The sequence below is a fragment of the Cordyceps fumosorosea genome (assembly GCF_001636725.1).
Source record: "Cordyceps fumosorosea ARSEF 2679 chromosome Unknown scaffold_18, whole genome shotgun sequence".
Lineage (NCBI taxonomy): Eukaryota > Fungi > Ascomycota > Sordariomycetes > Hypocreales > Cordycipitaceae > Cordyceps > Cordyceps fumosorosea.
Window position 1 is genome coordinate 523584 of NW_017387318.1, and position 14222 is coordinate 537805.

The following is a 14222-nucleotide window of genomic DNA, read 5'->3' on the forward strand; positions in this document are numbered from 1 at the left end:
TCCCATAATAAGCCGGTTACTGGAAGATAGAAGAAGCGTTGGTGCGTGGCGGATGCGTACTGATACGAACAACTGGTACGGACGCCAGAGATGATGTGTTGGGAATGGAAAGTTACGGCCCGCTGATGAACAAGGCAGGGAATCATCTCCACCAAGCAAGATGCTGGCAGGGGTCCCACTAGGGTCACTGGGATCAACTCGCAAACAATTCCAGAGCACTATGAACCTTGCTCGTAATTCTGCAAGACACTACCAGGGGGCGTGATCTTCGAGCTAGTTGGGAAATCCGAGATTCTGGTATTACCTAGTCAAGGATTTTTCCGATGAAGAACTGTGGCGTGGCATCCTGACACCGTGATAGCCACGTTGCTGTGGCCACTGTCGCCATACGTTTGAGACAGGAAGCGGTATAATAACCTGCTACAGCAAGTAGATAAAAACCAAAATGGTTCAATATTAGCCTTGCAGATTTTCCACTAATTACTACTAAGTACTTGGGAGTGATTGCTAGTACGTAGTAGTAATTGCATTGGCTTGGTAGCCGCTCTCCAGGCGCCAACAGCGACAGGCTGTGAAATCTTCCCACACATAGAACTTGAGCAGACTGAAAGTATCTAATTATAGTAAACGAGGGAATCATAACGGTGACCAAAGCCGAGGGTGAGCTGGCAAGTTTGCAGCTGGGGCTTGGCAATTATTAATCAGTAACTCTCGGACAAACTCTTTCACCACCGCTCAATTCTAGAAGTTCGCCAACAACTCTCGAAACATCAAGCCGAGGCTAATGCTTAATCTTATATATCTTATAAAATTATGACCTGATTCTCTCAGAACCACGTCGCAATATCATTTTCATGCTTCTGGCGCAGTCCTCTCCCCCCCGCGCACTGACTCCATTGTTCTCGGCACAGCCTCTTGGCAGCCGTGATATGGAGCATTTCGACGCCGAAGTTCCCTCCAAACAAAGCCGCAGAGAAAAAAAAGGCAATAAATGACCCTTTGCTTTGTCTGACGGGGCGGTATGAATGCGGGCGGCCACCAGTCGCCGGCAAGCGAGCTCGCAGACTCTTACCACAATCAGTCCTAGTCTGGCGACCGAGCAGATAATAAATAGATGAGGTCCGCTCAGATGTGACTCCAGGTTGTAACATTGTGGTCCGTCGTGAGACTGAGCGCGGCCGTCCGTACCTGAACCTTATTACCGGAACTTGAAACTGGCCTCCCTTCTCTTATCGCCTGAGCCTCATCCATCTCATATCCAGATGGATCCATTAATCCCGAGGCGGCTCAAGCACCACCGAAAAGTCCGTGTAGATGCTACTCTATGCGTTGCAGTCGTATGGGGGAGTTGTTGTAATTTTGTAGCATGGGCCGCGTCAAGTACATAAAACCCCGAGCCCTATGCACGATCCGCCGTCCTTTCTGGAATTTAATTGCCTGTCATTCCTTTACATACACCCCATTCATTTCAATTCTTTCTTTAAGAACTTGCATTTTAATATTCAACATGAGATTCACTACTTCTCTCGCAACCCTCCTCCTCGCCGTCTCCGGCGGCGTCTCCGGCGCTCCCGTCGAGGCCGTCAACGCCCGCGGTGCCATCAGCGACGGCACCCAGCGACTCGGCGACGGGATCCAGACCATGGCCAACAACGCCGGCAACATGCTCGAGCACGGCGGCGAGATGCTCTCCAACGCCGTGGTGCAGGCCGGCAAGGGCGCCGACAAGGCCGTCGGCGACGCGCAGGTCATGGTGCAAAAGGCCGGCCAGGAGGTGCAGGGCGCCGCGCAACGGGTCGGCCAGGAAGTGCAGGGAGCCGCGCAGCAGGTGACGGACGGCGTCAAAGACATGGCGCAGCAGGTCGGCGACGATGTTCAGGGCGCGGCCAACGCGGCTGGTCACCTGGCAAAGGGCGCCAGCAACATGATGAACGGCATCGGCAAGGGACTGGCCAGCTGCGCCAGCGGGGAGAACCCAGCCTGCAACAAATAAGAGACAAATCTTTTATTTATCTCGTCTACTCCATCTCCTTCATCTCTCCTGTCTGTCTTATATACAGTTATATACATACTGTTTCATTGGTGGAATGCACCTGCAACGATAATACGATACTTTTATTCTTGATGGAGATGACGTCGTTCTCGCAACTGGAAAGGGCCCTACTGTACTACTGTGTGAGACGGAAGGATTTATCTCTTGCCGATAAGACGGCGAAGAAAAATTTAGTATCGAGTCTTGTTTCTCAGAAGCGTCAGAAAATACAGAACATGTCACCTGAGTAGATGTTTATGCCCCAAAGCTGAGTTATGCCATCTCTAGTTCAGCCCTACAAAACCCAAACATAAGTATCTTCTTCTAGAAAAAGTAGGGTTATGGTTCATCTCTTCCTCACCATTTTACTAACTGGCCGACCGGGGCCGTAAGTGTGAATGCAAACTCAATGACGCGCTACGTCGCGCAGTTCCAAGAATTTAAAGGCGGTCTTCCGCCTCTCTCAGGAACTGATCATCTGCAAAAGAAGATTGCCCTCGGAGCGAGATGTCTGCCCAAACTGGTGCGATGACACCTTGCAAATCCGTCAAGACATCCATCATGATGCTGTCAGACACACACGGTATGGCGCTCGAGGGAAGAATCCCTCCGAAACACGTTGACGTGTGCATCCACGCCGGAGACTTGACGGAAGAGTCCAAGTTGGAAGAATTCCGGACCACGATCGTGCTGCTGCGCAGAATAAACGCGCCGCTGAAGCTAGTCATCGCTGGGAACCACGACTTCACTCTGGACACGCCAATCTTCAGGAAGAAGTTGCAGGCGATAAAACCACCGCTCGAGCCGAAGCTGGTCAAGAAGGTTTACGGCGAGTTCGAGGAAGCCAGTCAGCTGCTCCTCGATGATAAGAAGCATGGCATCCACCTGTTGAATGAGGGCACGCACGACTTCACGCTGCAAAACGGCGGTAGGCTGCGCGTCTATGCCAGCCCCTACACGCCGTCGCTGGGCGACTGGGGCTTCCAGTACCACCCGAGCCAGGGCCGCGACTTCGCCATCGAGGACGGGACCGACGTCGTCGTCACTCACGGACCGCCGCGTGGCGTCTTGGACCGCACTGATAGCCGGGAGCGGGCCGGGTGTCCGTTTCTCTTCGCGGCCGTGGCCAGGGTGAGGCCGCAGATTCACGGCTTCGGCCACATCCACGAGGGATGGGGCGCCAAGATGGTCGCGTGAAGGGGAAAGCTGAGCGAGAGCCCGTCGTTCCTCACGGACATTGACAACTCGGCCTCGCGGGTCGTCGAGCAGCTGAGCACGCTTGTGGAGAGCAAGTTTGACGGCCCAGAGGAGGTAGAAGACAAAAGGGAGAAACGGGAAAGGTACGAGGCACAGGGGTACTGCACCGCGAGCAGCATCAAAGAGAGCGATGCTGGCAAGACACTGTTTGTGAATGCGTCCATCAAGGGCGAGGTGGGTGGGGATCTTCAGCTGCCGTGGGTTGTGGATGTCATGCTACCTTTGGACCATAATACTGCTCTATCAGAAGCGTCACCTGCGGGACACCGAGATCATGCTGACGCGACTGAGTCCGGCAGCGGCGCTGGGAAGAGGAGAGCAGGGAAGCGTGCATCGGAGGGTGACGGGTCTGAGTGGTCTCAGCCTGAGCCACGGAAACGAAGAGGAAGCGGGAGCGAGTAACTGTTGAATTTAAGGACTAGGCGGTGCCAACATGGAAGAATTTTGAAAAATTGTACATACTTGATGGTAATAAATTTAAAAATCATTTCGTAAACGCATCCGACGGGGTCTTGCCAGCTGGCCTAGTGTGTTAGGGTTCATGCGCGGTCTCACCACGAGGCGATCTGACGATTCAAACTGTGCAATGCTGTCGAACAATGATTCGAGATAACTCGTGACACCAGAGTTCAATACTAGTGTTGAGTACAGGTCGGAAATTTTGACCTGGGCTGATGCACCATTCGGGAAGGTAATTCTGGGTATTAGGGAAACGTTAGCATACTTCTTGGTCGCGAGTTGAGTTGGCGCTGATTATATAGTAAGATACATTAATTGGTTGTAAATATATAATTACAAACTGCGAGATGAAAGTTTTAACTGGTAAACTCTTCGATTGGCTGGTTCTTATCTGGCATGGTTGTTTGGCTGTTCGGTAGTTGATTGATAACTACAAGAGGGCGTACCATGTATTCAGCATCCTGCCATGGCTTGAATGCATCTACCGCACCCCACGATGAACAAAGTACGCCGAATCTTGCCAAGATAGCCTTCTTTTGCTGCGTCATCGGCAATTGGCCCCACTGCCAGCTTACTCTTCTACTCCGCCGTCTTGACCGAATCTCAAAGCCTCCCGGGGGGGCTTGGATCTTGGTGGCGTTCTTGGCTGATCTGGAGTCGCTGCAGTACTGTGACCTACTTTGAAGGGAGGACTTCGTGACTCCAATCACCATCATAGAATGCTGCTATAACGGTGCGTCCGGAATAGCCGCCTTTGCGGCTTCTAGGGAGGTAGTGCGAGATGCGCTCAGGGGTTGCTTTACCAGAGCAAGTCGGAGTTTTCACCCATCCCGCTGGGCTCAAATGACTGGGTATCAAATCGCATGACCAATTTCACAAATCGCCTTACCACCTACTAGCAGAAAGGGAAGGAGAGTTTGTCTAGTGCAATTGCTAGATGGGCGCTACTAGCAAATCGTGCAGGTCCATCAGTCGGTCCATGACTCTAGCCAACTCTAGTCTCTACCAATTTTATCTCCGTCGTACTGTATCCAACAAGCCAGGTACAGGTACATCAGGTACACAACTGTGGGGATGAGGGAACAAGTCTGTCCATGATAAGCCGGCGTTGGTGAAGCCTGTGCGATTCTGCTGGCTGGGACCAACAAGGAGGTGGTTTGAGACCTATGCAGGTATGTGCTCTTGAAAGACATACAGCACCGCAACTTGTTCATTCTCTGGAATTTCCAGCATGTAATCTTTGGCTTGCATCTCGACAACATGGGTATCTGAGCGGGCAGGGTTTCTCCAGGGTCTCGATCATTCTGGGTGCATTCCATGGCAGGTTCCCCTCGACGGCGGGTGCTGCGGTGCGATAAGCAACAAGACAACTGCTCACTCAGCGGAGAGCATTTTACCTCGCTAACAGCCCATTAACCCCGTCCAGGTATGTATCTTACCAGTAGTGAGTCGAGATGGAACTGGGGCCCGGGTAAATCTATCCCATCTAGGAAGGTCTCATCGGACCTAATAGGAAGAAGGTCTCACATTAGGTCCGATGGTGAGATCCGGGGTCTCACTTTACCCTGGAGCGCGGAAGAGCGCTGGAATGATTATAGACGTGAATCGACGACGCGAGAATTTACATGTGTTGGTAGCTAAAAGTTCATATATCAATAGGGGTGAAGATCCTCGTGCATGAAGACGAGGCGTAGATCATCTTCAAGCTGTCTATAGGTTGCCCGACAGTGGACACCACCACTTTAGCCATCATGGTTGGCTTCAAGCCAGCCGCGCTCCTTGCCGCGCTCCTCGCCATCGCCCATGCCTCCCCTCTCCAGGATCTTGGGCCACTGTCCATATTTGAGAAGCTGACCGCCCCTGCCTCCGGCTGGGTCGCCCAGGGCGACGCTCCCGCCGAGGCCGTTCTCAACATGCAGATTGGTCTCAAGCAGAATGACATGGCCGGCCTGGAGAAGAAGCTACTCGACATCTCCAACCCCAGCAGCCCCAACTACGGCAAGTGGCTGTCCAAGGAGGAAGTCCAGAAGCACACCGCGCCCTCGACCCTCACCACGAGCCTGGTGAAGCTGTGGCTGGCGGCGCACGGCATCACCGGCGACGCGGTCCGGCAGTCCTCCCCGGACTGGATCTCGTTCGATGTGCCCGTCAGCAAGGCCGAGTCGCTGCTGCAGACCAAGTACAGCCTGTTCCACGGCGGCAGCGGCAGCGGCAGCGGCAGCGGCAGCGGCAGCGAGGCCGGCACGGTTGTCGCCGCGCGCGCGCTCGAATACTCGGTGCCTCAGATGCTTCACGACCACATCGACACCATCCAGCCGACCACCGTCTTCCACAGCGAGTTTGGCCCCAAGGAAGGCGTCATCGCCTCCGCGCCGCTGTCCAACCGTGCCGTCGGCAACGCCTGCCCCGACGACGTGACCCCCGACTGCATCAACAACTACTACAACGTCGACTACGCCGGCAACGGCACCCAGAGCCTCGCCGTCACCGGCTTCCTCGACTTTTCCGCCAGCCACGCCGACGCCGCCGAGTTCCTGAAGCGCTTCTTCCCCAAAGGCCGCGGCAACGACTTTACGGATGTCACCGTCGGCGACAACGCCCGCCCGAACAACGAGCGCAACGCCACGCTCGAGGGCAACCTGGACACGCAGATTGCGCTGTCGGTCGGGTACCCGTCGGCGGTGACGTACCTGATGGTCGGGCCGAACAACCAGGCGCAGCCGAACCAGTACTTTGGCGACCAACTGGTCAGCCTGGGCCAGTGGATCAACGCGGCGGCCGACCCGCCACCGGTCATCTCCAGCTCGTACCTCGGCAACGAGCCCGGGTTCCCTTCCAGCTACAAGGACCGTATTTGTGGCGAGTTCATGAAGGCCGGCGCGCGCGGCGTCACCGTGCTCTTCTGCTCCGGCGACTTTGGCGTCTCCGGGCTCTTCCCCCAGGACTCGTGCCCCGACGGCTACGTGCCAACCTTTCCCGCCTCCTGCCCGTACGTCACCGCCGTCGGGTCCACCCAGTTCACCTCCTCCGGCGGCGAGGCGGCCGCCGCGTTCCCCTTGAACGGCGCCACCGGCGGCGGCTTCTCGCGGTACTGGTCCGCGCCAGACTACCAAAAAGCCGACGCGGCGGGGTATGCTGAGAGCCTGCCGGCGGAGTATGACGACAAGTTTAGTGAAGGCGGCCGGGGTATCCCGGATGTGAGCCTCGTCGGCGTCAACTGGGACATTGTGCAGAACGGGGAGAAGATCCAGGCGTACGGGACGTCGGCGTCGACGCCGGCGTGGGCTTCGCTGCTGGCGCTGGTCAATGACTACAGACAGACGCTGGGCAAAGGCCCGCTGGGATTCGTGAACCCGGCGCTGTACGGGAACAAGGAGGTGCGCGCGGCCCTGCGGGACGTGGTCGGAGGAAGCAGCAAGGGATGCGGCGAGGCGGGCTTCCCGGCCACGGAGGGCTGGGACGCGGCGACGGGGCTGGGTTCGATGAACTTTGCGGCGCTGCGGCAGGCGCTTGGGAAGCTTTGAGCGTGGTGGTGTCGTTTTGTGTACATTCTCAGAGTTCTATGTAGCTCTTGTTTAGTATACTTGGTGCAATTCCAATCACTTAAAAGCCACTTGGTTAGTTCCCATCAGTTAAAACCAGTCAGTAAATAACAACATTATCAATCTATTCGTTCAGCACAGCATGACCATCCAACAAGATCCTCCAGATCGTACCCGAAGAATACCAGCTACCGTGAGCCAGAAGACCGAGCACCTCCTCGTTTCATCCTCACCACCTTCCGGCCTCCCCGGCGCACCTCCTCCACCCGCGCCCGAAACGACCGCACCGCGTCCTGCAGGCGCGAGAACAGGTCGCAGATCCACGCCCACCAGCTAGCTAGCAGCCCGCGGAGGTGTCCGAAGAAGGCCTCCCACGGGACGACATACACGAGCAGCGCCGCCGCCGTCGTCCCCGCCGCGAGCCCGAACCCGGCCGCCACCAGCGTCTCCTTCATGCCGACGCCGCCGGGCGCCATCGCACCCCCCTCCTCCTTGTCGTCGTCGCGGAACGTGAGCCCATCAGCATCGGTTGCTGCTGCTACTACTGCGCCCTTGGCAGCGCCCCCCGCGAGCACGCCCAGGATCGCCGCCGCGGGAGCCCTCCACCCTCGCGGCCCCCTGCCGCTCGCCGCTCGTCGCTCCATCGCCTCCAGGTGCTTCCTGATCGCGCCGCGCCTCCTCTCCTCCCCCGTCTCCTCCTCTCCATACGCCAGCGGCGACGCCACCGACGACGACGGCGTGGAGGACCAGCGCTTGGCCGCGGCCGTGCCGGCCTCGACAAGCACGCCCGGGCCGGTGAGAAGGCTGTATCCGGAGGGCTGGCGGCGACGCCACTCGGCGAGCGGCACGTTGCAGAAGCTCGACGACTCGCGGAGCGTCAAGTTGCGCGAAGCGGGATGGCGGCTGCCAAGTGTGGGGGACGGCGGTGGTGCGGCGGTGGTCTGCGCCGGCTTGGCGCCGAGGACGGCGAGGGAGCGGACTTGCTGCCCGACGCGCAGGTCCAGCGAGCGGACGGCGCGGCTGGCGACGACGGCGACGCTGCGCTCGCGGTGGCGGCGGCGCTCGCGGCAGAGGGACTCGGCAGAGTGCAGCGCGGAGGGGAGGTTTCGGGGGGTGCAAAAGTATACCGGCGGCCGCGGACGACCTGCTCGTTGTTGAAAGGTCAGCGGATCGGAAAGAGAGAGGGGGGGAGAAAACTAGAGACGGCGTACCCTTCCAAAACCGGAGCTTTCGGTGCCAGGACTCTTTGAAGAGCTCCGCGCAGGTGCGCTCTAGCTCTTCGACGCACCGACCGCTGCCGACGGCGATGATGATGATGTTCTTCCCGTCATCCTTGCTTAGGAGATCTTTAAGGGAGGTAAAGAGTTCGGAGTATTCCGAGCTTCCAGGCATCCTGCCTTGGACTCGCTTGGGCCTGGCCTGATGTTAGAAAAAAACGGTGGGATAGAGATATGTCGGTTCCCGATGCTAAGACGCACATTAGATGAATGAGATGGTACCCCGGAAAAGAGCGGTAGAGGCCACAGTCAAAAGATTCGGCCGATTTCCTTAATCTTGCGTGTATACTTCAACTTGTAAGGAGGATAGCGAACTCATTTATAGTGAGCGCTGACTCTCCGGTTGCCTTCTTACAACGGCGCGCTCCGGACTTTGCGTCCAGCGTGAGGCTCGTCCAACCTCTTCCCGTCATCTAGACTCCGGGAAGACCGCAGCGGCAATCCGTGCTCTACCGGCTTACTCTGTTCTCGTATTACCGGATTCGAGAACAACGTTGTTCCAGAAGGCAAAGTCCCAGATACATGTCCGGGTCGTCCCAGCAGCTGTCGGCGCCCAGTGTCACCTCTACCCAAACCCTTGCCTCCAAAGGCAAAAACCGAAGAAAAGGCAACGGAAGCATGCAGGAAAGGCATGCAGTGTATCTGCATGTAAGAAATTTAATCTCCAGAAAGACGAAAAAAAACCGCCAATGCCAGTTCGCTGATCCTTTGATTGGGTGGGAAAGGTGAGCGAGCTGGTTCTTGGTCGCCCAACTGCGCTGCGTGTGGCAAGGCCTGCGTGGCGAGAAAGTATTCGTCAAGAGTCCGGAGCTTTTTGTATATTTGGCATGCTGTAGAGAAATTCTGATTGTATTTCGAATTTGCGCGAAGCAGATTGGCTCGTGTCGTCCCTCCAGGCAACGCATCTGCTATGTTATGTAGCCGGGAACATTGCCGGGGTTGCGCATCACAACCACAGGAGGCGAATCTCCGAGCCCCAGATAAGACGTACCTTTTCGTTAAATCAGACCACACAATATGCAAGTCCCCGTGGCAATGTCTGTATGCATGGATCGACAGAGTTTTACTGGCAATGGTGCGGATCCGCGAATGGGGGGTTCCTGAGGCAGAGCTGTTATGCAGCGTGAGATTGGAAAAAAAAAAAAGGCCCGGTTGGCTGCCTTTGTGCGATCTTGGACCGCTACAGTCGGGCTCGGATCGCATCCGATCTTGTCCCCTTTCCAGCCTGATCTTATCCGCTTATGGCAGAATGTTGGGGAAAACAGTACGGCGCTATTCAAATGCTGCATGAGTATGGGGTGGGTAAAGGAGCTTGCTGGTACAAAGCAACTGAGATGTTGGTGAAAGCAATTATGTTATCAAGGATCAATCCGAGTTCAAATGTTCCCTATTCTACAAGAATAAACGTGTACTGTCTTGAGCGAATGTTTGACTGGCTGAAACCCAGATGACACTTTGCAAATGAAGGATGATAACAGTCATTACATTATGTCTTTAATAACTACCAATATTTCGAGATACAATAAGCAAAGCTCGCGTTACCCAGTCTTTCAAAACATTGATCTTTCTTCCCCATAAGCATCAAAGCATGAGACACGAATCAAATATCCAGCAAAATCCTTTTTGTCGTTATGGGCTCCATTGCAAACAAAAATGTACAGGCAATTCGTTTACGCACCGTACAGCCTCGGCAGACAAGCTAGGGGCTAAGGATGCGCCTGGTAGCACACGGGTATCAAAAAAACATTACACACACGTCCGTCAACTCATCCCTTAATACTCGGGCTTCTCCGAGTAAATGGGAGGACGCGCGTTCTCCTCGTCCCAGTGCATCTTGCCCTTTTCGTCGAGGGTGCAGCCGTGGTCGGAGATGGGGATGACCTTGGAGGTCTCGGCAACCTCCTGCTTGGACACACCAGCGATATCCTCGGGAATCCAGAGGCTGGGGACCTGCTTGTAGGCGGCCGGGGGCAGGTACGCCTGCGCGGCCGCCTCGGGGGAGAGCTCCTCGTTCACGTCGTAGTCATTCGCGGGGATAAGCTTCTGGAGCACGTGGTAGTCGGAGTAGATCCAAGGCTTGAAGAAGCGCTGGAAGATGTTGCCCTTGGGCTTGGCGGTGGCGGCGGCAGGATGCGCGGCGGCAGAGCTGCCGTTGGCGTGGGCACCGTTGGTACCGTTGTTGGCGGAAGCACGATTGGCACCGTTTTCGGCCGCCTCGGTCTTCTTGGCGTCAATGGCGGCGTCCGTGCCAGCAGTGCCGAGGTGGCCGGCGCTGAGGTGATGCTCGGCCTCCAGGCTGGTGGGAATACCATGCAACAGAGGGCCAAAGGTTTTGAGGAGCGTAATGTTGTACAGGATAGTAAAGAAAACGAAGATGCCCATCAGGACGGCAGGACCAGCGGTCTTAGCGAGAACGAAGAGGGCAAAGATGCAAACCTCGCCCAGGTACACGCCGACAAAGAGCTGCTTGAGGGCACGGGGGTAGATGAGACCCTTGGTGTCTACAGTGGTCTCGCTGACAAAGATCAGGTTGTAGCGGTAGGCAAGGTAGAAGAGGAAAAGACCGAGGCTGGACCAGAACAGCATCAGAGGGGCAATAACCGAGTAGGTAATGCCAATCACGACAATGTTAGTGTAGACGGGAAGGATGCTGCCCCAGAGAACGCCGGCAAGACTGGTCCACTTCTGGAAGAGGGCACGCGGGGTGCCAGAGAGGTACTTGTAGAGAAGCTTGAAGATAAACAGTCCGACAACCTGGGTGAGGGTGCCGATGGCAATAGTCAGGCCTTGGACGATGAAATACGAAATGTAAAAGTTGGAAGACTTGGGAATGTTCGTGGCGAGGGCAGGAAGGATCTGGGACGTGTCCTTGGCAATCTGGACGATGGAGTCGGCAAAGGCATTGGTCATGGTGCGGACAAGGAAAACCTGAATGACCTGGAAGATAAAGTACGACTGCTGGGTGAAGAGCTCAGCCTCCGTGTTAGTCTTCGCGCCAGCCAGGTGAGAGAATCCACGCATGAAAACGGGCACGAGAGACATGAGGATAGCGAGAGCGACCGAGGGCAGGAGGTTGGAGACGACACCGAGGATAACCGGGGGGATGTCACCGATCCAGTGCAGGCCAGGAAGAGACTTGATAGTGTCGACGGACGAGATGACACCGATAATGGCAACAGGAATAGCCCAAAAGATAATGAGAGCAGTGACGGCAGCGTAGACGGCATAGCGACGAATGACGAGTTGCCACCAGGGTAGACCGAGAGACTTCCAGATGACATCCTGGGGCTGAACGCCAATCGCCTTGGGCTCCATGTGAAGGGCAGTGTGGTGGCTGACGCTCTGGTAGGCATCCTGAGCCTGGCGCTGGGTGTTGAACTCGATGAAGACGGCGGGGACCTTGGTGTAGTTTCCGGCGAGGTACTGGTCTTGGGCGGCCTGGACCTTGGGGATGCTCTCCTTCAGCTCGGAACGGCCCCACTCGATGGTGTCGACCTTCTTGCCAATGAGGCCGAGGAAGCCAAGACGGTGAGAGGGGCGCTTCTTGTCGGGAACCCAGCGGGAGGCAATGTTACCAGTCTCGGCGTCGCGGGTGACTGCGGCCTGCTCCTCGGTGTTGCCGCCCTTCTTCTTCAGTTCCTTGGCGCGAGCCTTATTGACGGCCTTGATGAGGGCAACCTCGCCCTTTTCGAGCTTGAGAGCGGTCTCGTCTCGCTTGTTGACTTCCTCCTCGAGCTCCTTAACATCGCCAGCGATCCAGAGGTTATGGATGGCGCCAGGGTACATGGCCTCCAGACGTGTCTCGTCGAGGTATTCCTTGGGGACATTGGTGAAGAGAACAGTGCGAGCGGAAATGCGGCGAGCATAGTTGGGGTGGTTGAAAAAGGCGTTGCGGATGTTGATGTAGTAGATGAGCTCGCGCGTAATCACATACATGATGAAGCCATAGACGACCCAGCCGACAAAGCAGTGAGCGTAGTAGTAGTTCTTGTGGGTCGTGGAGTCAACATTGCTGAAGGAGAGAATATCGAGCTCGGACTGGCCGCCGCCACCGGTCGCGTTGACGGGGAACAGGATCGGCCAAGTGATGCACAGGCTGACGAAGGCGATGGTGGCGCAAACTTTGAGGTAGCGGATGAAGAGATAGGCATCGAGGCTCTGGTGGCGCAGAGCTGTCTCGTCGGGAAGTCTCCAGAAAGGACCGATCCAATTGAACCAGCCATTGGGGAGGGCAGGCGACCGTTCGCTGGAGGTGTGAAATTAGCCGCGTGATTCGGTCGTGAGTGCATGATGTTCCGCCGTTGTTTGTACTTACTACGGCCGTAGTGAACCGAGATATGCTCTCGGTTCGTAAAAGCGCGTCTGCGAACGTCTGGCGATGAGCCAGATGATAAAGTAGACTGCAGAAAGCAGTAGCACAGGCACTAGCGTCGAAATCATGCCTAGGAGAGAATTGTCAGTAGGAAGAGTGTAGTGCAGCCGCTGGCGGCGAGGCAGAGAGATGACGCACCCGAAAGCGAAGACGACGAAGTTGACTGGCTGGATCCCTGGTTGGGATCACTGGCGAGAGCCTTCTGAATCCAGCTAATGAAGGCGCCCATAGCTGATGAATTGTCGACTGCTTCGTGCAGCGACTAGACGGCGGTTGAAAGTGGCTCGGATTTGGCTTCGAGTAGCGAGGGCCTACGATGGACGATAGCTGGGTAGCTGAGCTGTCGCGATTGGCGTAGAAAGGTTAAAAGGGAAAGCCAAACGGCTGTCCGTGTGGGCGAGCCGGAGGGGTTTTGTCTCTGTTAATACCCGTACTAGTCGTCGTAGTATCTACGCGAGACACGAGCAGCGCGTATGGGGGGAGATTTGAGTTTGCAGCTAGCAAATCTCCAAGAGGTGTGTGTGTGGCCTTGTTGTTGCCAGCGATGGGACGCTTTGTTTACACAGGTGCGCTTGTGGTTACTGCAAACAGCAGCAGGACGAGACAGTTGTGTCCACGGGCTAGGCGATTGGGAGGACAAAAACGAATTATGAGACACGAGAAGCTGAAGCTGGCGCTGGCAGCATTAAAAAGAATCGATCGTTTTGGAGGCACATGGGGGAAGCGATCAGGCGCAAGGGAAATTAACAAGGAAGCTGGGCCCATCATGCAAGCTTGAGCAGCTATCAATATGTGGGCTGTCCATCCATACGCGTCGGCGTACTAGCAAGAGGTACATTGGGTCAGGACTGGGTCAAAGACGTAATAAGTCATTGTCTTGGGCTGGGGTGCAGCTTTGACGCTACTGTTAGCGCTCCAGTGGAGGACAGTCAATGTGCTTAGGCAACCAAGTCGTGGACAACAAGTAGCGGCTGGTAGCGGCCGAGATACCAGTAATACTCATAAGGAGGGCTCGACTTGGTGGGCCTGTAGTTGGATATTGAGGTGGATGCCGATCTGGAGGTGGGTCAAAGTGGGGACCGGCAGACAAGAGGAGCTGAGCTCTGCATCTCATATTCTCTGTTGCTGCTGCCCTGCCGCTTGTCTTGTTTCCCATGTGAGTGAGCCAGAGGCCTGACACGCTGGAACGCACAGGAGGCTTGCAGTAGCGAGATATTGGCACAGCGCAAGGGTCCTCGATGTACAGTGCGACCTGGCGTATGTATGACCAGGGGGACTGCGTT

At 56.0% G+C, this 14222-nt stretch overlaps 5 protein-coding genes across 5 annotated transcripts; 3 read left to right on the forward strand and 2 right to left on the reverse strand.

Annotated features, from left to right (window-relative positions):
* Window positions 1–1507: 1507 nt before the first annotated feature.
* Window positions 1508–1993, forward strand: ISF_06848 (hypothetical protein; the record flags this gene model as incomplete). Its single annotated transcript, XM_018850452.1, has 1 exon — window positions 1508–1993. One exon carries the CDS (start codon window positions 1508–1510, stop codon window positions 1991–1993), a length of 486 nt encoding a protein of 161 aa, XP_018702492.1.
* Window positions 1994–2617: 624 nt separating this feature from the next.
* On the forward strand, window positions 2618–3229 carry ISF_06849 (Metallophosphoesterase; the record flags this gene model as incomplete). Its single annotated transcript, XM_018850453.1, has 1 exon — window positions 2618–3229. One exon carries the CDS (start codon window positions 2618–2620, stop codon window positions 3227–3229), a length of 612 nt encoding a protein of 203 aa, XP_018702493.1.
* A 2270-nt stretch (window positions 3230–5499) lies between these two features.
* ISF_06850 (family S53 protease-like protein) lies at window positions 5500–7272 on the forward strand (the record flags this gene model as incomplete). Its single annotated transcript, XM_018850454.1, has 1 exon — window positions 5500–7272. The coding sequence occupies one exon, from the start codon at window positions 5500–5502 to the stop codon at window positions 7270–7272; it is 1773 nt and encodes a 590-aa protein (XP_018702494.1).
* A 206-nt stretch (window positions 7273–7478) lies between these two features.
* Window positions 7479–8682, reverse strand: ISF_06851 (hypothetical protein; the record flags this gene model as incomplete). Its single annotated transcript, XM_018850455.1, has 2 exons — window positions 7479–8434; window positions 8502–8682. 2 exons carry the CDS (start codon window positions 8680–8682, stop codon window positions 7479–7481), a joined length of 1137 nt encoding a protein of 378 aa, XP_018702495.1.
* Window positions 8683–10340: 1658 nt separating this feature from the next.
* Window positions 10341–13168, reverse strand: ISF_06852 (DUF221 domain-containing protein; the record flags this gene model as incomplete). Its single annotated transcript, XM_018850456.1, has 3 exons — window positions 10341–12813; window positions 12883–13009; window positions 13078–13168. The coding sequence occupies 3 exons, from the start codon at window positions 13166–13168 to the stop codon at window positions 10341–10343; spliced, it is 2691 nt and encodes an 896-aa protein (XP_018702496.1).
* Window positions 13169–14222: the final 1054 nt, after the last annotated feature.